The 23,490-nt window shown below is 39.7% G+C and overlaps 1 protein-coding gene across 1 annotated transcript in view; it reads right to left on the bottom strand.

The window, feature by feature from the left end:
* Window positions 1-23,490, bottom strand: part of LOC110522961 (arf-GAP with coiled-coil, ANK repeat and PH domain-containing protein 2) — a 123,546-nt gene that overhangs the window by 98,524 nt on the left and 1,532 nt on the right. Inside the window, 1 exon segment of the mRNA XM_036977765.1 lies at window positions 19,916-23,072. Within this exon segment, the coding sequence (XP_036833660.1) occupies window positions 19,916-19,968 (53 nt within the window). The 5' untranslated portion in view covers window positions 19,969-23,072.

Below are 23,490 nucleotides of genomic sequence, written 5' to 3'. Positions count from 1 at the left end.
GACACGTCAAGGAAATAACAGTTCTAACTATTACAACTCAGTGGCTGGGTATTCCCTGTCTTAGGTCAGTTATGATCACCACTTCATTTTAAGAATGTGAAATGTCAGAATAATAGGATTCCCAGTGGGTCAGAAGTTTACATACACTGAATTAGTATTTGGTAGCATTGCCTTTAAATTGTTTAACTTGGGTCAAACATTTCAGGTAGCCTTTCACAATAGCTTCCCACAATAAGTTGGGTGAATTTTGGCCCATTCCTCCTGACAGAGCTGGTGTAACTGAGTCAGGTTTGTAGGCCTTCTTGCTCGCACACGCTTTTTCAGTTCTGCCCACAAATTTTCTATAGGATTGAGGTCAGGGATTTGTGATGGCCACTCCAATACCTTGACTTTGTTGTCCTTAAGACGTTTTGCCACAACTTTGGAAGTATGCTTGGGGTCATTGTTCATTTGGAAAACCCATTTGCGACCAAGCTTTAACTTCCTGACTGATGTCTTGAGATGTTGCTGCAATATATCCACATAATTTTCCTCCCTCATTATGCCATCTATTTTGTGAAGTGCACCAGTCCCTCCTGCAGCAAAGCACTCCCACAACATGATGCTGCCACTCCCGTGCTTCACGGTTGGGATGGTGTTATTCAGCGTGCAAGCCTCCACCTTTTTCCTCCGAACAAAACGATGGTCATTATACATTTTTTTTAAACGGGGCTAAAGATTTGGGTGAGCTATTTCTCGCCTGAGTAACCTCGTTTCACTGCCAAACATAAAATTAAACCATCTAGTGTCCACGAAATAACAACACAATGTCAAATACAGGTAGCCTAGTCAAATAATTAACATCCACTCACATTAACCGGTACCCTCTCGCAGGAATTCCACTAACGGTCCGCATGTAGCAAAATGTACCTGCTGCTCATGTTGGTATCTGTACTGATGGCGCAAAAGCCATGACAGGGAGACATCGTGGAGTGGTAACACGCATGCGAGCAGTTGCTCCCGACGCCACTTGGGTACACTGTAGCATCCACCGAGAGCCTCTTGCTGCCAAGGGAATGCCTGACAGCTTGAAATACGTTTTGGACACTACAGTGAAAATGGTTAACTTTGTTAAAGCAACTCGTGTATTTTCTGCACTATGCAATGATATGGGCAGCGACCATGTAACGCTTTTACAACGCTGATTATCAAGGGGCAAAGTATTGACAAGTTTTTTTTTTCATTGAGAGACTAGCTTAAAGTTCTCTTTACTGACCACAATTTTCACTTGTCTGACAGCTTGCATGATGACTAGTTTCTCACACGACTGGCCTATCTGGGTGATGTTTTTTCTCTCCTGAATGATCTGAATCTAGGATTACAGGGACTCTCCGCAACGATATTCGATGTGCGGGACAAAATTGAGGCTATGATTAAGAAGTTGGAGCTCTTCTCTGGCTGCATTTACAAGGACAATGCTCAGGTATTTCCATCATTGTATGATTTTGTGTGTGCAAATGAATGAAGCTTACAGACAATGTCAAACGTGATATAGCAAAGCACCTGAGTGAGTTGGGTGAGCAATTACTTTCCCAAAACGGATTAAACAAACTGGATTCGTTATCCCTTTCATGCCCTGCCTCCAGTCCACTTACCGATATCTGAACAAGAGAGCCTCATTGAAATTGCAACATGCGGTTCTGTGAAAATGTAATTTAAATCAGAAGCAACTGCCAGATTTCTGGATTGGGCAGCGCTCAGAGTATCCTGCCTTGGCAAATCATACGGTTAAGACAATGATGCACCCACGTAGTTATGTGAGAGTGGATTCTCGGCAATAACAAGCATGAAAACTCAATACAGGCACAGACTGTGTGTGGAAAATGATTTAAGATAGACTCTCTCCAATACAACCCGGCATTGCAGAGTTATGTGCATCCTTTCAAGCACACCCTTCTCATTAACCTGTGGTGAGTTATTCAACATTTTAGATGGATAAATAAATTATCATTATTGTATTATTATTTGTGCCCTGAGCTCTTTGTCACTTCCCACGAGCCGGATTGTGACAAAAACTCAGACTCAAATCAAATTCAAATCAAATAATATTAGTCACATGTGCCGAATACAACAGGTACAGTGAAATGCTTACTTACGAGCCCCTAATCAACAAGTGCAAATAAATCCGATAACAACAGCAAAGGACCCTGTGAAGATGCAAGAGGAAACAGGTACAAAAGTATCTATATCCACAGTAAAACGAGTCCTATATCGACATAAGCTGAAAGGCCGCTCAGCAAGGAAGAAGCCACTGCTCCAAAACCGCCATAAAAAAGCCAGACTACAGTTTGCAACTGCACATGGGACAAAGATCATACTTTTTGGAGAAATGTCCTCTGGTCTGATGAAACGAAAATAGAACTGCTTACTTTTGTATATATATTGTACTTCAGTCTGATATTGCCATCATTGAAGTTGTTTGTGGCGACGTCAAAATGAGGGGTGTTGTACAAAACAAAGTGATCAGTGATTGGATCCTTTCTAACCGATCAGAGTATCAAAGCTAGAGGTCGATCGATTATGATTTTTCAACGCCGATACCGATTTAAAAATATTCCAAAACATACATCCTGTTTGCAACAAGGCACTAATGTAACAAGGCACTAATGTAATAAATATTTAACGAAGAACTTAACTTTTTGTCCTGAATACAAAGTGTTATGTTTGTGGCAAATCCAACACAACGGAGTACCACTTCATCTTTTCAAGCATGGTGGTGGCTGCATAGTGTTATGGGTATGCTTGTCATCGGCAATGGCTGGGGAGTTTTACTGGATACAAAGAAATGGAGCTAAGCTCAGGTAAAATCCTATAGGCAAACCTGGTTCAGTCTGCTTTGCAACAGACACAGAGACAAATTCACATTTCAGCAAGGCAATAGCCTAAAACACAAGGCCAAATCTACACTGGAGCTGCTTACCAAGACTGCATTGAACGTTACTGAGTGGCCTAGAAACAGTTTTGACTTAAATATGATTGAACATCTATGTCAAGACTTGAAAATGGCTTTCTAGCAATGATCAACAACCAACTTTACAGAACTTGAAAATATACATACACAGTACCAATCAAAAGTTTGGACACACCTACTCATTCAAGGGTTTTCTTTATTTTTACTAATTTCTACATTGTAGAATAGTGAAGACATCAAAAATATGAAATAACACATATGGAATCATATCGTAGCCAATACAGTGTTAACTCCAAATATATTATATATTTGAGATTCTTCAAAGTAGCCACCCTTTGACTTGATGACAGCTTTGGAAACTCTTGGCATTCTCTCAACCAGCTTCATGTGGTAGTCACCTGGAATGTAATTTCAATTAACAGGTGTGCCATTGTTAAAAGTACATTTGTTGAATTTCTTTCCTTCTTAATGCATTTGAGTCAATCAATTGTGTTGTGACAAGGTAGGGGTGGCATACAGATGATAGCCCTATTTGGTTAAAGACCAAGTCCATATTATGGAAAGAACAGCTCAAACAAGCAAAGAGAAACAGCAGTCCATCATTACTTGAAGACATGAAGGTCAGTCAATCTGGAAAATGTCAAGAACTTTGAAGGTTTCTTCAAGTGCAGTCGAAAAACCATCAAGCGCTATGATGAAACTGGTTCTCATGAAGAGCACCACAGGAAAGGAAGATCCAGAGTTGCCTCTGCTGCAGAGGATAAGTTAATTAGTTACCAGCCTCAGAAATTGAAGCCCAAATAAATGCGTCAGAGTTCAAGCAACAGACACATCTCAACATCAACTGTTCAGAGGAGACTGTGTGAATCAGCCCTTCGTGGTCAATTGCTGCAAAGAAACCACTACTAAAGGACACCAAGAAGAGAAGAGACTTGCTTATTTAGACTTGCTTGGGCCAAGAAACACGAGTAATGGACCGGTGGAAATCTGTCCAGATTTGACATTTTTAGTTCCAACTGCGGTGTCTGTGAGACGCAGAGGAGATGATCGGATATTCTTCGCATGTTTGGTTCCCACCGTGAAGCATGGAGGTGGAGGTGTGGGGTTGCTTTGCTGGTGACACTGACTGTGATTTACTGACAATTCAAGGCACACTTAACCAGCATGGCTACCACAGCATTCTGCAGTTATACGCCATCCCATCTGGTTTGCAGTTAATAGGACTATCATTTAAACATGTTGGGTTCATATTTTTATTCAATAGACATCCAAAATACAGATTTGGTTCAAATAAAGTAAACTTCTCCTTTCAGCAAGGACACTCCAAATGTAATGTTTACAGTACCATGTCCTTGAACCATTCTAAAACAAAGCAGACTGATTAGAATGAAAGAAAATAGCAAGATTTTACTGAGCCTTGAGATAAACAACCTCCAAGTGTTCTCTCAAGTTCCTGAGTACTGATAGTGGCGTTAGAGCAACAAAACTAACAAGAACACTTGATTTGCTTCTGTGTCAAAAGTTAACTGTGAGAGGGCAAAATGGAACAACAGCAATAATAGCAACGCAATGACGTTTTTGCTGACCAAAATCTATAGGCTACTGACGCCATGACACCGGAGGGAGACTTTAGGATTGACAGGAGGGTGAAGGAAACGTCTAGGCTACCCATTTACCATGCAAATCATGTTCATGCTCCTTGCCAATCAGGATCTTCCCAGCGACATTTCCTGAATACTTCCAAACAACACTGAAAGACCAAAAACAAGCTCAAGAACATTTACAGGCATGAAAATGTATTCGATATTTCACTCTGAGCAAGACCCCATTGGTGATACAGGCTTGTTAATCATATCCACTAAAACTGAGAAGAGCATAAAGGAACCATGTGAAATATAGCCTAGACAAAAGGATATCCAATCGTAACAATGCATTGGTAAAGTTACAGATACAGGTCTGTAGAGTTAGACATCCTTTAAATAGTCAAAAGGAAACTGAAAGGAAACTATGCAACAAGATTGGTGCTGAATAATGAAATTGGACGCACACAAAATAATATTGTTGGTTAGTAATGATCCTTTCAACAGACTGATTACTGTGGTTTTAACTTGCTTAAGCTGGTCTTAATTGTTGTACTGCATTTCATAATGGCTCCAAAATGTCCAGCTTCCATCCCTGCAACACGAGAACTCACGCTGATGGGTGATGAAAGCAACACTAGGGAGATAGCATTGTCCTGTTTTCCTCTCAAAGGGATCTTGGACAAAATACAGGTATCAGTCTCTCGCGATCTAAAAATAAAGACATCTAGCTAACAAAAAGGCACACAGGGGGAAGAGGTAATAGGGTCCAAATCTACTACCATTTCGCAATCCACGCCAGGGAGAAAGGAAATAAGGGTTGTCCCTGACTAAAACAAATCTTGGCTTAATGAAAGTCAGCTGCTCTTTCGACCAATCAGTTGGTCGAAATGTTATGTATTTTTCCATATATAGACACACCTTGTGTTTTAATAAAATCAACTATATGCATTGAGCTTGTCTGATGCTTTAAGTGCACCGGTTGATGAAATAAGACACAAATGACTCAAGAGGGAGCTAGAGATCAAGATAACCAGAAGAAGAAGAAAAACCTGACCATCCTCCTCCTGCTGCCTTTTGCAGATTCTGACATTTCTCTCCTGAAGTTGCAGGTAATAGGCCACACAAGGAGTCGGCAACCTTTCAAATGTGGAATGCCAATTTATCTTACCATGTCTACCAATCTGCATGCTAGTTATGGTTTTCATATGCACATTTTTTGTGGAACAGTTTCATTTCACTTATAATGACATCTTCGTATCTCCGAATTAACTATCTAAATGAAAATTATACATAACTAAAAAGTTACTTTAATTGCCATGGCCAACTATATGAAAATAGCCTAGATAAAGCCAACAAATCAAAACATTGGAGCCTGCAGGTAGAAAATATGCTGATAATCTAAATATCCTATAAATCACATGGGCTATGACTGGCCTGTCTGCAATGAACTTGAAACATTGCATCAACTATCAACTTGGGTCTGACCCAAAGTGCTAGCTCATCAGGTAGGCCTATTTTATGACGGGAGAGAGCTGGAAAGATGTTTTAAATACATTAAAACTTATTCGGGATTGGTGTCCCTTCCACAGGACGGTTGAGCTAACGTAAGCTAATGCGATTAGCATGAGGTTCTAAGTCACAAGAAAATTAAAAAAATAAATAAACATATATCTGATATTGGCAGAAAGCTTAAATTCTTGTTAATCTAAATGCACTGTCCAATTTATAGTAGCAGTGAAATAATACCATGCTATTGTTTGAGGAGAGCACAATTTTGAACATGAAAAGTTATTCATAAACACATTAGGCACATTTGGGCAGTCTTCATACAACATTTTGAAAATAAATACAATGTTTCAATGGAACAGTTAAAAATTTTGCACATACACTGCTGCCATCTTGTAGCCAAAATCTAAATTGAACCTGGGCTGGAATAATACATTATGGTCTTTCCCTTGCTTTTCAAAGAAGGTACAAAAAAATAACGGTTGTTTTTTTCTTTGTATTATCTTTTACCAGATCTATTGTGTTATATTCTCCTACATCCCTTTCACATTTCCACAAACTTCAAAGTGTTTACTTTCAAATGGTACCAAGAATATGCATATCCTTGTTCAGGGCCTTAGCTACAGACAGCTAGATTTGGGTATGTCATTTTAGGCAAAAATTGAAACAAACAGGCAGGCCTTAAGAGAAAAAAATACTTAATTTGCTTGCTGAGATGAAGAAAACATTACTTTGAGAAGCTCCACAGCTCATTAGTGCTGGTGCGTTAAGCCAAACAGAAATAATATCAGATACGCAAATGAGCGCATTCATATGAGCGCATTCATATGCCTACATTTGCCCGCAGGACAGGTGGCCTATAGGCCTACTTTGCGTAATTAGGTGCGTGTCCATACTCAACATTGACAGGAGCGCTCCAGACAAAAGACTCGTAAATGGAATGAAAAACTAAAACATGTTTCTCACAAGTGTAGCACAGGTTGTACGCTCTGCAAACAACTTGTCCACACCGACAATGACAACAGTAAGAGACTGAAATAATATATTGAATGATATAACAGAAATTAACATAATCAATCAAACATGGTAAATTACAAATTATAGGAATTAACAGTAAATGTCATGGGGAATTGATAGACATGAACAATCAAATGCAAACAATATGCAGTGAAGTTATGAAACAATGAATATTCACAAATTGGAAGTTATGAAACAATGAATATTCACAAATGCATTTTAGCCACAATCCCATTCTTCCCTGCAGCCTCCGCAATGGATTAGTTCTCTGAGATGGGCACGAATCAGACGGGTGTCTCATGTGCCATAACAAAAAAATTATATTTGCTACTGCTCAACTAACAAAAACCTTGGTCGACCAACAGCCTATCGACCAAATAATCAACCAGTCCACTAATTGGGATCAGCCCTACAGGAAAGGGACTGGCAAAACCAGCACACTCGCTGACCTTTTCTTTGTAAGAGCTTAGACTCTTCTGGGTCGTTCCATATGAATTCAATCACTTTTTGACCACACCCCTCTTGATTTGACAACAACCCTTTTAATTTGACCAAAACCTTCCATACTTGTTTGCCCATGGAAGAAGTGGACAGAAACTGATTGCAAAAACATTCAGGAGATAGAGGTGCTAAAAGTTAACCCATTTTGTGTACCCCACCACGAGACATCCATGTCTTTGTCACTGAAAAACAACAGTTGAATTATGCCATTTGAAAGCTTACAAACAGGGGTTTTAATCTATTCCATAATTTATTGATGTTTTACCTTTAAAAACACCCACAAGAGCAGAAATTAATTTATTTTCAGCTGAAAGATGATGCCCATAGTTCACCCATGATGTTGCACAACGGTTTAAATCATTAAGTCATCGTTTTAGTCAAAGTATGATATATTTGGGGTTGAAGTGGGAAAGCCGAATTTGTAACTTCTGATATTTTCCATGCGTTTCCCTTAAGATATGACGTGCTAATACTTTTCAGTCTACGCTTATTTTCCGGACTGGGTTTTATTTGATTGTTACCACCCACCAGCATGGCATTGTTAAATAAATCAGAAACACCTGAAAAGCTTTCCAGGTTAAGCTGGTTGAGAGAAATGCCAAGAGAGTGTGCAAAGCTGTCAAAGGCAAAGGTGGCTACTTTGAAGAATCTCAAATATAAAATACTTTTGACTGGTAATGTATGTGAAAATGAAACAGACTGAAATCTTCAGGGAATGGAAACATTGGTCAATTGGTATCAAGGGACGTAATGTGTGCCAGGAAAACCATTACCAGCCTGTACCATTGACACCAAGCAGGATGGGACCATGGACTAAGGCTGCTTACGCCAAATGATGACTCTGCCATCACCATGACGCTACAGGAACCGGGATTCGTTGGACCAGGCAATGGTTTTCCACTCAATTGTCCTGTATTGGTGATCGCGTACCCACTAGAGCTGCTGTTTCTTGTTTTTAGCTGATAGGAGTGGAACCCGGTGTGGTCATCTGCCACAATAGTCCATCCGTGATGAGGACTAACAAGTTGTGCACTCCGAGATGCCGCTCTACACACCATGTTTGTACTGCCCTTTTATTTCTCTGTTTGTGGCCCGCCGGTTAGCTTGCACGATTCTTGCCATTCTCCCTCGACCTCTCATCAATGAGCTGTTTTCGCCCACAGGACTGCCGCTGACTGGATGTTTTTTGTTTGTCGCACCATTCCGGGTAAACCCGAGACACTTGTGCGTGTAAAGCCCAGGAGGCAGACCGTTTCTGAGCTACTGGAACTGGTACGCCTGGCACCAACGATCATACCACACTCAGTCGCTTAGGTCCCTCGTTTTGCCCATTTAACATTCAATCGAACATTAACAGAATGCGTCAATGCTCATCTGACTGCTTTAAATAACAAGACACTCACTGTCTGTAGGAGTGAACCATTTTCGTGAACAGGGTGGTGTAATAAACTGGCCACGGAGTATATAAAACACAAGAAAATCATGTTGAGTTCACTGGACATTTAAATTGGACAACTTTTAATAAAAGTTTAACGACCCTATTTGTACGTTTTCAAATGATAAACTGTTGATAAACGGTTGTCTAATGGTATAGTGGGTTATGCAAAATGGGTCAACTTCGAGCACCGCCAACTCCTGAATGTTTTGTCATTCAGTTCCAAAAAGTAACTTTCTCAACCCTTCTAGCATGGTGAAACATGTATGGAAGGTTTCGATCAAGTCAAAAGGGGCTGCAGTCAAAAAGTGATAGATTAAGGGTTGTTCATTTGATTGCTAAGATTTCCCTTTCAGAAGAGGCCAGACAGAACAATTCTGGTTTAGAAGCAACAGCACATGTTTAACCTTATAGCTCTTTATTGCAGAATGAAAAAGCAAGAATACAGGCAAGAATTGAGAAATAAACTTTCTCTGTGTTTAGTGCAGTTTGGGTGTGAGTGAGAAGCTATATTCAGACTTTTGTGTGGTATGAGGGAGACTGAAACAGGCCCATGAATAAACATTTCAGACAGGCCTGGGAAAACTACATCAATAACAGAAGGCCAACTCAGCATTACAGAGGGGAGGTAGGCCTAGAGGTAGAAGCAGCCTCAAGGCGCAGGTCAAAGGCAATGTTTGGTCAAGGCTCCTCTAGTTTGGATTCAGTTGACTAGGTGTGAAATACTGATCCTGGACATTTCCCACCATGTTCATACAAAACTACTGTGGAGTCACACTGGCTGGCACGTAATCATCCTTACAGTGCATTCCATAGGAGGCTGGTGGGATGAGCTATAGGAGGAAAGGGTCACTGTAATGGCTGGAATGGAATAAATGGAACAATATCAAAATATATAGAAACCACATTTGACTCCGTTCCATGAATTCCATTCCAGCAATTACAATGAGCCCGTTCTCCAATAGATCCTCCAACCAGCCGCCACTGGTGAGTTTGGACCCCTTCACTTCAGACCCCTTCACTTTTTCACCATTTTGTTACGTTACAGCTTTATTCTAAACTGGATTAGAATGTCGTTTTTTTTTCTCATCTACACACAATACCCCATAATGACAAAGAAAAAACAGGATTAGAAATTATTGCGATTAAAAAAAAAATATCACATTTAAATAAGTATTCAGACCGTTTACTCAGTAATTTGTTGAAGCCGCCTTGGCAGCAATTAAAGCTTTGAGTATTCTTGGGTGTGACGCTCTACAAGCTTGGCACACTTGTATTTGGAGAGTTTCTCCCATCCTTCTCTGCAAGCTGTCCATGCTCTGTCAAGTTGCTGCACAGCTATTTGCAGGTCTCTCCAGAGATGTTTGATCGGGTTCAAGTCCGGGCTCTGGCTGGGCCACTCGAGGACATTCAGAGACTTGTCCTGAAGCCCCTCCTGTGTTGTCTTGGCTGTGTGCTTAGGGTAGTTGTCTTGTTGGAAGGTGAACCGTCACCCCAGTCTGAGGTCCTGAGCGCTCTAGACAGGTTTTCATCAAGGATCTCTGTACTTTGTTCTGTTCACCTTTCCCTCAATCCTGACTAGTCTCCCGGTCCCTGCTGCTGAAAAACATCCTCACAGCATGATGCTGACACCACCATGCTTCACCGTAGGGATGGTATTGGCCAGGTGATGAGCGGTGCCTGGTTTTCCAGACCTGACGCTTGGCACTCAGGCCAAAGAGTTCAACCTTGGTTTCATCAGACTAGAAAATCTTGTTTCTCATGGTTTAAGAGGCCTTCAGGTGCCTTTTGGCAAAACTCCAAATGGGCTGTCATGTGCCTTTTACTGACAGGTGTGTGTCTTTCCAAATCATGTCCAATCAATTGAATTTACCACAGGTGGACTACAATCCAGTTGTAGAATCATCAAGGATGATCAATGGAAACAGGATGCATCAGAGCTCAATTTCGAGTCTCATAGCAAAGGGTATGAATACATAAGGTAAATAAGGTATCAGTTTATGAATTTGCTTACATTTCTAAAAACCCATTTTTGATTTGTCATTAGTGTGTAGATTAAAATTGATTAAATAAAAATAATTCTCAGAGTAAGGCTGTAACGCAACAAAATGTGGATAAAGTCAAGGGGTTGGAATACTCCAAATGCACTGTATATACTTATAGCTTGAAATTGGACACCTGTTACAGTGCTATTTGGGCTAATTGGATTCGTTCTGGCATTTTTTTTTTTTTTTTTTTTTGTGTACTTGTTTGACATTTTACTGCATTGTTAGGAGCCAGTAACAAACATTTTGTTGCTGCACCCGCTATAATATGTCCACACCACAAAGACTCGGACTGAATCAAAAGGCCATAATGAAGGTAGACCTACAACGAGTGTACAAACCATTAGGAACACTGACTCATTGAGGGTTTCCAGAGAAAGGCTCTGGCTACTTAAGTTGAGTTTTGTTGGCTGTTTGCCAAGAGGGAGTTGTGTGTTATCCTTAGAGTGGGAGTGAGGTAGTTCAAAAGTTTAGGCCTAGTCACACACACACACAATGGCCTCCCATGTGGGGACCGACACAGTGAATCTGAGGCACCGATCTGAGTAGTACTTCAAAACATCTCCCAAATCAAATGCCGTGTTGCACAGCCTCTGCCTGACAACTTGTAAGGACATCAATTTCCTGTAGGATCTTACGAGCCGAGAGTGGGGTTTAAGGGGCAAATGATGATATTCATACTTCTCGATGGCGCTCAATAGAAAAGTGCAGGACTAGGCCGAGCCCCTGTGCCGTGGCATATATCCTGTCATTGTTAGAGTGGGGATGTGTTGATAGTGGGGGGGGGGGGGGGGTCCCTCAAGGGTAAAAAAACAACATTAACAGTACCAGTCAAATGTTTGGACACACCTACTCAATCAAGGGTTGTTGTTTTTTTTTTAAATAGTAGAATAATAGTGAAGATATCAAAAATATGAAAACAAATATGGAATCATGTAGTGATGAAAAAAAGTGTTAAACAAATCAAAATATATTTTATATTTGAGATTCTTCAAAGTAGCCACCCATTGACTTGATGACAGCTTTGCAAACTCTTGGCATTCTCTCAACCAGCTTCATGAGGTAGTCACCTGGAATGCATTTCAATTAACAGGTGCCTTGTTAAAAGTTCATTTGTGGAATTTCTTTCCTTCTTAATGTGCTTGAGCCAATCAGTTGTGTTGTGACAAGGTAGGGGTGGTATACAGAGGATAGCCCTATTTCGAAAAAGACCAAGTCCATATTATGCCAAGAACAGCTCAAATAAGCCAAGAGAAATGACAGTCCATCATTACTTTAACACATGAAGGTCAGTCAATCAGGAAAATGTCAAGAACTTTGAAAGTGTCTTCAAGTGCAGTCACAAAAACCATCAAGCACTATGATGAACCTGCTTTCATGAAGACCCAAAGTTACCTCTACTGCAGAGGATAAGTTAATTAGTTACCAGCCTCAGAAATTTCAGCCCCAAAAAATGCTTCACAGAGTAACAGACTCATCAACATCAACTGTTCAGAAGAGACTGCGTGAAATCAGGCCTTCATGGTACAATTGCTGCAAAGAAACCACTACTAAAGGACACCAATAAGAAGAGACTTGCTTAGGCCAAGAAACACAAGAAATTGACTTTTGGTCATTTGGTCTGATGAGTTCAAATTTGAGATTTTTGGTTCTAACCGGTGTCTTTGTGAGACGCAGAGTAGGTGAACGGATGATCTTCACATGTGTGGCTCCCACCATGAAGCATGGAGGACTTGGTGTGATGGTGCTTTGCTGGTGACGGAGTTATTGCGAGTCTATTTGCAATGCGTTTACACAGTGGGAAATGCATTGGTATTTTCTTTTCACTATGATCAGCTTGTCAAAAATTTTAGGGATAAACTTGAAACCACTAATGGCGTGAAATTCTTGGACAACAGTTGGGATTGTCCATTTTACTTTGACCTGTCCTGTTTTTAGGATATGTTGCTTTGTTAACATGACAGCTCATTTTTTGGGGGGGATTGAGGAGCCATTTAGGTTAGGCTATTTGAGCTGAGAAACCTGCATGATGTAAAAAGTGTCTGCGTCATTACATTGCCATTCATTTTATCTCCAGCCTGTATGTTACAGAAAAGACTACACACTCTTTCTACCATTTCCTATATCTGCTACATGATAGATAATTTTTTACTGAACGTTGGTGGAGTGCTGCAGAGATGCATCTCTCCAACAGCACCTTGGAGGCATGCTGGGAACGGACAAGGACCCTGCCTTTGACAAAGTGGGCACTGCTTATCAAAGGGTGGCATCAGCACTCACCTAAAAAGCCCATATGCCACCGTTGAGAGACATTGTCATTGTTTTTGGGCAGATTTACGTGAGGTTGTGTGTGTTGGAGGTGCGCCTTGGTCAATTTAGCTCCGAAAATGCCACCCTTGTCAATCGCCTAATCATGCCTAATAAGCGGGCAAGCCGTGCTTATAGCATATCATATTCACATCAATAAATTGGTTATAAACTCATGTGACAGCAAAATGGATGCAGAGGACGTGACAAAAAAACTGGAAACAGAGGAATATTTATAGGTCGCTCAGGAGGTAATGGGAAAGTCAAATGTGCAGAATAAATGTAATCGGTTGAGGAAAATACTGGAGATCGAGAAAAAGGTAAGGAGCAAGTGCTGAGTGCATACTATGTGTGCCAAACAGGTGCTGTATTTTTTTGTACCTTTATTTAACTAGGCAAGTCAGTTAAGAACAAATTCTTATTTTCAATGACGGCCTAGGAACTGCCGAACGACAGATTTGTAACTTGTCAGCTCGGGGGTTTGAACTTGTAACCTTCCGGTTACAAGTCCAACGCTCTAACCACTAGGCTACCCTGCCGCCCCAGGATTACAATATAATTTTTCAGACCGTTTGGAACAATGTAAACCTTAAAGAAAATATAAGCGTGCCAGAAAGTCTTGTAATAAATGTTTTTACAGCAAAGACTAAAAACAGTCACGCTCATTTGTGAATGCAACTCCCAAAATTAAACAGTTATTATATTGTTTCAGCAAATTATTCAAGGCTCGCTTTATTTAATTTTAAAATAAAAATACTTGATTGCATTTCAAATCATGAATGACTCGTGTGATGACATGAATTAATTAATAAGTGATTGATTGATACACTATAGAAGTATTGAAATAGGTTATTATAATAAATATAATTTCAGACCACTTGGAACAGTGTAAACACCAAATAAATGATAAATAATACTAGAGGCTGTTTTAATGAGAAAAAAAAAGTGTAAAGCCTTTATTACAGCAAAGCAAAAGATTAAAAACAGGCGAATTTGTGAAATTATTTACTTGATATGTTGTCGCGTGAGGATTGGTGTTAACGAAATCAGTAGGCTATTAAACAAACACTCAAACAGGCAACATAAGCAGGATATGTCTTATTTCTGTAGATATATTGATGATTCATAAAGCCAGGCACATTTAACAGTTAGGCTATTGATTATAGGCCTAATTAAGTTCAGGTTTCTTCTTTCATCACTTTTCTTAAGACAATAAGGCACGGGCTGTTTTCTCATCTCATTCTGCTGCTGCCTATTAGTTCTCAACCCCAATATGCTGCTTAACGTTTTGATTATGGACATAGCAACACAGTCTAGGAAAAAACGCCAATTCAACAGCGCACTGATCCGTTTCAGAACTGTGGACAGCAACCGCTGTCCAGCGAGGGAGAAAGCACATTTGTTACAAAATAATATAATTTTTGTTATGCAATATAACCATATACAATTTCAGTAGCACATCTTAGACTGATGGACTGTGCCATCCCCACAGCCTCCACAATGGATCAGGCCACTCAGCACAAATCAGACAAGTGTCTTGTTAACCATGATATTTTTTTTGCTACTGCGCAACTAAAAGAAATCCCGATCGACCAAACAATCGACCAGTCGACGTAATTGGGAACACCACAAGCGTGATTCAGTTACAGTAACTAGGGAGCCAGTTCAAGAGTGAAACTATGTGTATGTTAGTGCTTCACAATGGACCATAATAGATGCTCAATGTACATAAGGTAGAAAACAAAACAATTCTGCAACAAAAAAATAAAAATCACAATACTTCAAGCCAATACAAAATAGTTTAAGCAGATCAAACATTCAAAGATCGCTTGAATAGACTACCATGTCCTCTGACCCCACCCAGAACTCTCCGATGAGGATTCCACCTCTTGTAATAGCGTAATAGGCTGACAGACAACGTCTCAAGAAATCTGCTCAACTGTAGGCTATATCCAGAGGCACACCCAAAAGTCAGTCATATCCACATAAACCGCCACCTTGATGACACCCTTTTAAAAAGATGAATAAGCTACTGTACTCAGTAGTGTCCCAGCTGCTCATTCTTATTAAAAAATATGTTGTGTGTGTTCATTGCTAATGGTATCCCGTAAAGTCACGAGGGAATCGTAGATTAGGCTAAGGCTATATTGGGTGTGCAAATGAGATCACCTGAAGACTTTCTTGTTGACAACCTGAAAAGCTAACTGCAGTTAGTCCAGCGACTAGCCCACCATTAACGTTCTTTAACTCAAATGGAATTATCTGGCACTGTCCTCTGCATTATCAAGGCTAGTGATGAGGTGCCAGCTGTGGGGTCGTCAATGAGGCAGAACAAATTGCTACCACTATCGAGTGGCCTATGTATGACATCATGTAGGTGGCGCACTGCCAAGCTTGGTTTCTGAATGACTTTCAATTACACCGCATGTTAACAGGGTAAAGAGGAGAGAGAGAACATAAAAGGACAATCCATAATTGCTAAATGAAAGACAAGCTCCTCACAAGTGCTTGATATAGGCCGAAATGAATGGGTGCAAAACCAAACGGTCACAAAAATTACTTAAATTCTCAACCATTTTTACTGTGCTTTTTATTTCTTTAAAGCCTTAAATGTGGTTCAAAGTCAGTCATAACTGACACATTGTCTAGTCTAGCCCCGGCCCAACTGTCATTGCCACTGTACTGTGGGTGAAGGGGGACAACTTTAATAATGACTTCGTAGGAAAGTTACGTTGTGTTTAGCCTAATCTGTAAAGCAGATAAGAACCAAATTCCACAGTTCAGAGAAAAGATGACTTATGATAGGCCTACTCTTCAGGGAATTACAAGTTGCATATTTGAAGAGGAGCCAGCATAACTGCAGTGAAAAGCTTTCAGTGAGCAATAGGCTGCTAGAGTTGATATTTCAGCAATCTCATAGCGTAATGCAAATTACAGTAGGTCTACAGAATCAGCAGAATTTGCATCCGAGTCCCAGACCAGTCGTTGAAAACAGGTTTCAGGGCTACATGATAACTTTTGCTACATCTAAAAAGAGACCTTAGAGAGAGGGATTGTGGGGTGTAGCCTACCGACTTGGGGAAAAAAACATCCCACATTTGGGGGCTCCACATTCACTGGCACAGAGTTGAAAGCACACACACAAATGGAAACAGATGTCAAGAGACAGAGTTATTCCTCGCTGGTCTGCATCCGTTTTCATCTTTTACTCTCCAGCTCTCTCTGTGTCCTCTTCTCTGCCAATTCAAAGACAATGGAAAAATGAGAGTGATGCAATGGTGGTCAAAGTGGAAATAATGTATGTTGTTTAAGGATCTATGGTAAATCCTTAATCACAATGAACCCCAGCGGTGCTGAGGTTAAGGGCTAATGGAAACGATAACCCTCCGTAGAAACCTGGTGGAAAGAGAATCACTGTAGGTAATGATTGTTTGTGGGTCAGTGAGGGAGTGTAGGCATCATTCACAGATGATTCACAGTCATATTATATAGCCTAGTTTGCCTAAGAGAAAGATAGGGCAAGGATTTTAAATCAAAAGTCTAGTGAAGGAGCCAAACGAAAGCACAGGTGCCACGACAAGTGCCAACCAGAGTTTGTGCCAGTCATCGTTCCACGCTCAGCTGATTGGAAGGCTTTTGTTCATCCCACAAGCTGATCCTTGATGAAAAAAGAAAGCCTCTTTCCAAGTTTATTGCAAACAACTTTCTAACATCTGCTCCTCATTTTGTTAGAATAATGTTCAGAGCAGGAGGGAGGGAGGGGGGACAGAGGAGAGGGTTGACCCTTTCCCAAAGCTTGGAAAGCCCAACCTTGACTGAATAGGATGAAATAACACTTAATTTGAGCAAAGTTAACGTTAGGCAATAGGGCAAGAGAGTATGCATTGGAAAAAAAGCAAAACAATTAGACGACATCAGGTGTCAATCCCTTTAATAGCTGCATGGCAGGCAAGGCACACATGTACATCTTCTTCGAAGCAAGCACAGTGCATTAGCCTATATTACAGAGATATCAATTGTCAACTGCCTATATCTTTCAAGAACAATGAGATCAATGACAACTCTGTTGAAAACCTAGAACCAAGCTGCAATGTTAGCTAAAACTTTCTACTTTATTGTGGCCAGTTGAGGCATCTCTCTGAATGTTTATCTTGATATTGCCTCGTTGGCACTTGGCATGACAACATCCCATCCATCCCATGACCCAAGTCAAAGAAAATATGGGCTTGTGATACTGAGGTGACAATGCAGGTACAACTGGAAGTTGACCCTGACAGTGGAAATTAATAGGACAATAATTTTCACTTAGCCCAACGAAGCTCGCTGTCACGTATACAGTTAACATTAAGTACAGTTATCTTAACAGTAGGCCATTACATTGAAGCCTGCAAGATTAGTACTCGACCAGTGATTGTACCGGTTATAGCAGCACATGTCCCGCGTTGGACGGTATCCATAATCGGTAGATTGTTCTGGTGGAAAGGCAATGCCCAAGAACATATTCAATCCAGTTGTTTGATGTTACCACACCCCTCCAAATCAAAACCAAAAATAGATTTCAATGTTTGCGCGAACACGCTCGGTCAGTGCCGTCCGGAATCCTTAGAAAGTCCCTACCCTAAAATCTTTCCTCAAAAAGCTAAACAATTGTACATACATTTTTACAATATAGACAATTTTGCTTTTGTGGCTGTGCAACCTATTGGAAACCCAATTGACCCTTCACTAAGCCCCGCCACAGAATTTTGGGAAATCAATTGCAGCGCTCCAATGGATAGCAATTGTCGTCGAGTCCGACATCTCGGATAAGCTCATGTTTAAAATCACATGAATGCCAGTGAGTGCTATGACAAAAACTGAATTCCTTGTCTGAAAATAAATGTTTAAAATGGCTAAATAATTTAACTTGCTTCTGTGATTGCTGAAATGTAGAGCCTGTTGAGAGTATTTTACAAATCCTAAATTATACTTTTGTTATATTGTTTGCTAGCTCAGGTGGTTAAGCTAGCCCTCAGACTCATTGACTACCAAACGTTGCTAACGCTAACTAGCCACTTAATATAACTTGTATGTATGTTAGCTAGCATTATTATGAATACAACTCCCATCTGCTGTTAACATCAGGATACAGTGGGGCAAAAAAGTATTTAGTCAGCCACCAATTGTGCAAGTTCTCCCACTTAAAAAGATGAGAGGCCTGTAATTTTCATCATAGGTACACTTCAACTATGACAGACAAAATGAGAAGGAAAAAAAATCCAGAAAAACACATTGTAGGATTTTTTATAAATTTATTTGCAAATTATGGTGGAAAATGCTTTTTTTTTGTACCATCTTTGAAACACAAGAGAAAGACCATAATGTATTATTCCAGCCCAGGCACCATTTAGATTTTGGCCACTACATGGCAGCAGTGTATGTGCAAAGTTTTAGACTGATCCAATGAAGCATTTTATTTCTGTTCAAAATGCAATATCAAGACTGCCCAAATGTGCCTAATTGGTTTATTAAAAACTTTAAATTCATAACTGTGCACTCTCAAACAATAGCATGGTATTATTTCACTGTAACAGCTACTGTAAATTGGACAGTGCAGTTAGATTACCAATAATTTAAGCTTTCTGCCAATATCAGATATGTCGACGTCCTGGGAAATGTTCGTTACTTAGAACCTCACGCTTATCCCCATTAGCCTACTTTAGCTCAACCGTCCCGGCGGGGGACCCACGGATCCTGTAGAGGTTTTAACATTAATTTGAATGCTGAATGGGATTGAAAAATAAAATATTGTCACTAACAAAGTCTGAAGTGTTTATTATTATTCAGTTAACCAGGCAGGTACTGTCAAGATTCAAAATAGATGTGTTGTCAAATTGAAAATTAAAACTAGTAATTTATTGTATTTGCACCAAGATAGATCTTGGGAACCGCATTTTTTTTTAAAAAATACCGTACATAGAACAGAATGAACAGAACAGAAGTCTCTTAGACTTGCTTTCACTGACAATAAATGTGTTTACATTTGGTGGGTTTGCTCAAAAAGTTACTTATTGCAGCTTTAAAATTGGTGAATGCATACATTTGAAAATGGTTATCAAAGCTCATCCTAAAATGCCTGTGAAGCCTTAAAAAGCTAAGCATTTTGGTTTAAATGTGTATAAACTTCTGTTTTGTATAATGTGTAAAAATATATATATATATATATATATATATATATATATATATATATATATATATATATATATATATATATATATATATATATATATATATATATATATATATATGACCAGGTGTTCGCGACATGCGAGACAAGATGGAATCCATGTGTTTTTTTTACCTTTATTTAACTAGGCTAGTCAGTTAAAATTATTATTTTCAATTACGGCCTAGGAACAGTGGGTTAACTGCCTTGTTCAGGGGCAGAACGACAGATTTTTTCCTTGAGGTGAGGTGGTAGCGTCAAACGATTACGGAGGTCGTTTTGGACTGGGAACACATGCTGCTAGCAGGTACCGTCATAAAACCATGACTTGTCGTGTGGGAACAAAGATGAGGTCACTTAGCCTACCTGAATCTTGGAGAGTCTTTGAGACATTCCTCGAATTCCACCGTTATCTTCATTTTCTTTAACAAGTAAAAACAGGGGTTAAAAGCAGTTGCTGTATACCCTGGACTTGGCTACAGGCTACTAGCTAACGCTAGCTGGGCTATCAATACACAAGACCTCGGCTATCTAGCCTGTATGGCTGGCTAGCTAATAATTGGCTCGCGACAAATGTAACCATAAACAAGTAAAATAAATACTTAAATATAAAACGTTTGACTAAAATATTCCATTTTTGGTCTAATTCAAAATTTAAAAAATGAAAAACACTTCAATAGCTAGGTGATAGAAACGCCTCCCACTGGCTCCTTTCACACAAAACAGTACAAACTGAATCAACATATTATATAATCGTGTCAAGACAAGTGCTACTGCTTACCGGTCCATGAAAAACGCACGTGAGTGATACTTGAAACAACCAACGAGAACGCTTTCTTCAGGATTAGAGGCTGGACTTTTTTTTTTTTTTTCCCCCGCATGTACTCTACTCCTACGACAACTTGATTTAGCCAATATAGAAAATGTAACAATTAGTGATGAGGATTAGTGGTACACACACACACAGTGCATATTTAGCTTTCAATTAAATATATGTATTCTACCCTTAATTGCTGTATCTGCCAATATGTTATTATGCAAATGACAAACTAGAAAATATGAAGCCAGAGAACTAGAAACCTTTACACTCAGCAGTTCCCCTTATATTATTACAGTCAACATGAAAGTTAGATTTATTGTAGACTACTGCTTTCTAGTGGCCACACAAAAGTACTGGGCATTTCTGCAAAAGGTACCTGGTTCAAAAACAGAGTAAATAATAAACAAAGGGCCAAAGTTCCACATTAAACAAGACAAAAAAAAAAAAGCAAATGGGTCCATAAAACAACATTTTAATGTGAGACAAAAATAAAACACTTATAATTAACATGCACATTTAAGAGCTCAAAAAAAAACAAGTCCCCATTATTTGGGGACAGATAAATGATCATGTGAGACAGAATCTTAGTCCACTGTCCCTAGTAAAGAAAGGGAAAGCGGCTGGGATACCTAGTCAGTTCAACTGAATGCATTCAACTGAAATGTGTCAAGAAAACATGGTAAAAATTCAGCTAAACAACAAATAGGCAGGGGAATCCAAGCCGTTGAACTGCACAGGTAAAATTGAGCGTAGCCTATTCACTTAGACATGTACATAAATACATTATATAGGCACATATGCCTTGTAATATCGACCAATAGTTAGTATCATACAAGTTGTTGTTTTTTTACAAAAAGCTAGTCATAAGTTAAGATAATTACTCAAATTAATTTGTTGGTTTTTGTCAATAAATCTTTCCTTAACATAGACATGATAAAAAATATCTAAAAAACAAAGTGGGAACAGTCATGCAGTGTATCAGTCAGTATTTCCTGTGGGTGTTGTATTTTCCAAAAGGATCCAGTAGTGAGCTTTTGAGATTGTAAGGACAGAATCCAATGGATAGCCTCTTATGGCCATTTAGACAGGTGAAACGAAAGGGCTCAAGTCTAGTTCTGAGAAGAAAAGATGAAACCATCTCTACATGTCCTATTAAAACAATATATTTTTTCTTATGTGCCTATAAAAAGAAAAGAGAAACTTAGTCATCATGAGAGGACTGTGGTTCTCAAAAGTTCACATGTAGATCAAGGTGCTATGATTCAAAATCCATCATACACAATAGCTAACTGTCTTGGTTGCCCAGATATCACTCATTTTATCAGCAAGGTAGCAGGTCGCAAAAACGAAAATGGGGGATAATTGTTCCTAATCAAGGACATGCTACAATACCATACACTTAATACAAAATGTCAGTGAGCATCATATCAACTACAGTACATATCCCAGAAAACCCGCCGTTCAACCTACACACCCCCAGTCCTATTGATATTGTATTGGACACAATCCTGGGGTGTATTCCTTAGTGGACACTGTAGCAAAAATATTTTGTTATTGGACAAGTGCAGATTAATCCCTTGCCATTTTAGCTGTTTGGTTCCTAGCAAATACACCCCTGCTTATCAGTAGTACAAACCTTCTCTGGGGTTCATTTCCCCAATGCTATCCCTCATTAGCTTAGTGAGCAAATGTCGCATTAGTGCTGATGGCCACAAGGCTTTAGTAGCCATGTTTAATACAGCTGGGTTCCATAAGTATAATGGCAAACCTGGTGTATCAATGCAGTAGTCCTGTGTGAAATTACCTCATTTCAAGGCAATACATAATAAATGAATATCATTTTATTGCATGAGAATACATAGGTTTAGCTGTCAATGTCAGTACATTAGCCACCATATTAAGATAATGGTACGTTTTGGAAACATAGCTATTCCTATTAGTCAGTGCACATGCGTCTGTACCAAATCCTATAGTGGGCGTAAATATGTGTACGACTGAGTCGAATGCTGGTCACCTTAGATATCGAGATGCCCTGTAGGCTGGTTAAAAATGCAGTCTGCCGTTCCTATATCCATTCCAGATAACACCAAATCCAAGATTGGAACGGAGGAGGAAATTGCGAAAAAAAGGTTTCAGATTTCTCCAATGAAGGTTCTGGTGGTAGTTAAAACAAATTAAAAATTAAACAAAAACAGGTATGGGGACAGAAGGAACAAGACAAAAATCAAGAGACCAAAATCCTCCTACCTCCCTACCACCGTCAGCAAAAAATTCCACCACTTTCATTCAATGAGAAATCCAATGGGTGCTGCTGTTCTTTCTGACAGCATTCGACCAGGTGCTCAGGAGGAGCCGGGACAAAGAGATAGACAGAGAGCGAGCAAGGCAGGAGTCCTCACTGATAATAAGTATTTTTTAGGTCTCAGTTCCTTGAGGTCTGGTTCCTTTGAGGCAATGACAACTTTTTGTGAGGGACTCTTGGCAATGAAGAGAAGCAACCAGCAGGGTCAAAATGCTTTGCATTTCAGTGTTACTGGGAAATATACACACGCATGAACAGGGGTTGTTTGAGGGAAGATTGTGAAGCGGTGTCCGTCTGCTCTATGGCCCGGCACTGTGTGGCTAAGTGTCTCTTAAATGTGTCTGAAGCCGAGACAGGCTGGGGACAGGAGAGGTGGCACGTCCTCCTCTAGGAATCCAGAGCTGTAATCCAAAGAGAGCCATGTGAGTGAAATCACCTTAAGTGTTAATTAATACGACATCAAATCTAACAGAGAAACAGGTGAAACGCTAATATTTTAGTAGTCTTATAGGAGTGGGAACAGCTCTCATTTCAGACTGTTCTATCAACAACTTTGCTGAGTCCAGTATTAAGACTTTCAACATTATCCACAGTTTACCACACCCTTGCTGAGGACTGTTTGACCTCTGACATTTGCATGGCCTACTAAATCAGGGCCCAGTAACCTTCTGTGTGGAGCTTACACTTATCTAACCCTCCAAGTATCAACTTGACATTATGCTTAAAATGTCTTCTTAAGCCATTTACTTTGTTTTTATTCTTATCTTATATTTCTTATTGTCGCATTGTCAAGAAGGAACCTGCAAGTAAGCATTTAGT

The sequence above is a fragment of the Oncorhynchus mykiss genome, chromosome 5, assembly GCF_013265735.2.
Source record: "Oncorhynchus mykiss isolate Arlee chromosome 5, USDA_OmykA_1.1, whole genome shotgun sequence".
In the NCBI taxonomy this organism is placed as follows: Eukaryota; Metazoa; Chordata; class Actinopteri; order Salmoniformes; family Salmonidae; genus Oncorhynchus; species Oncorhynchus mykiss.
This window is presented reverse-complemented; position numbering and strand designations above follow the sequence as displayed.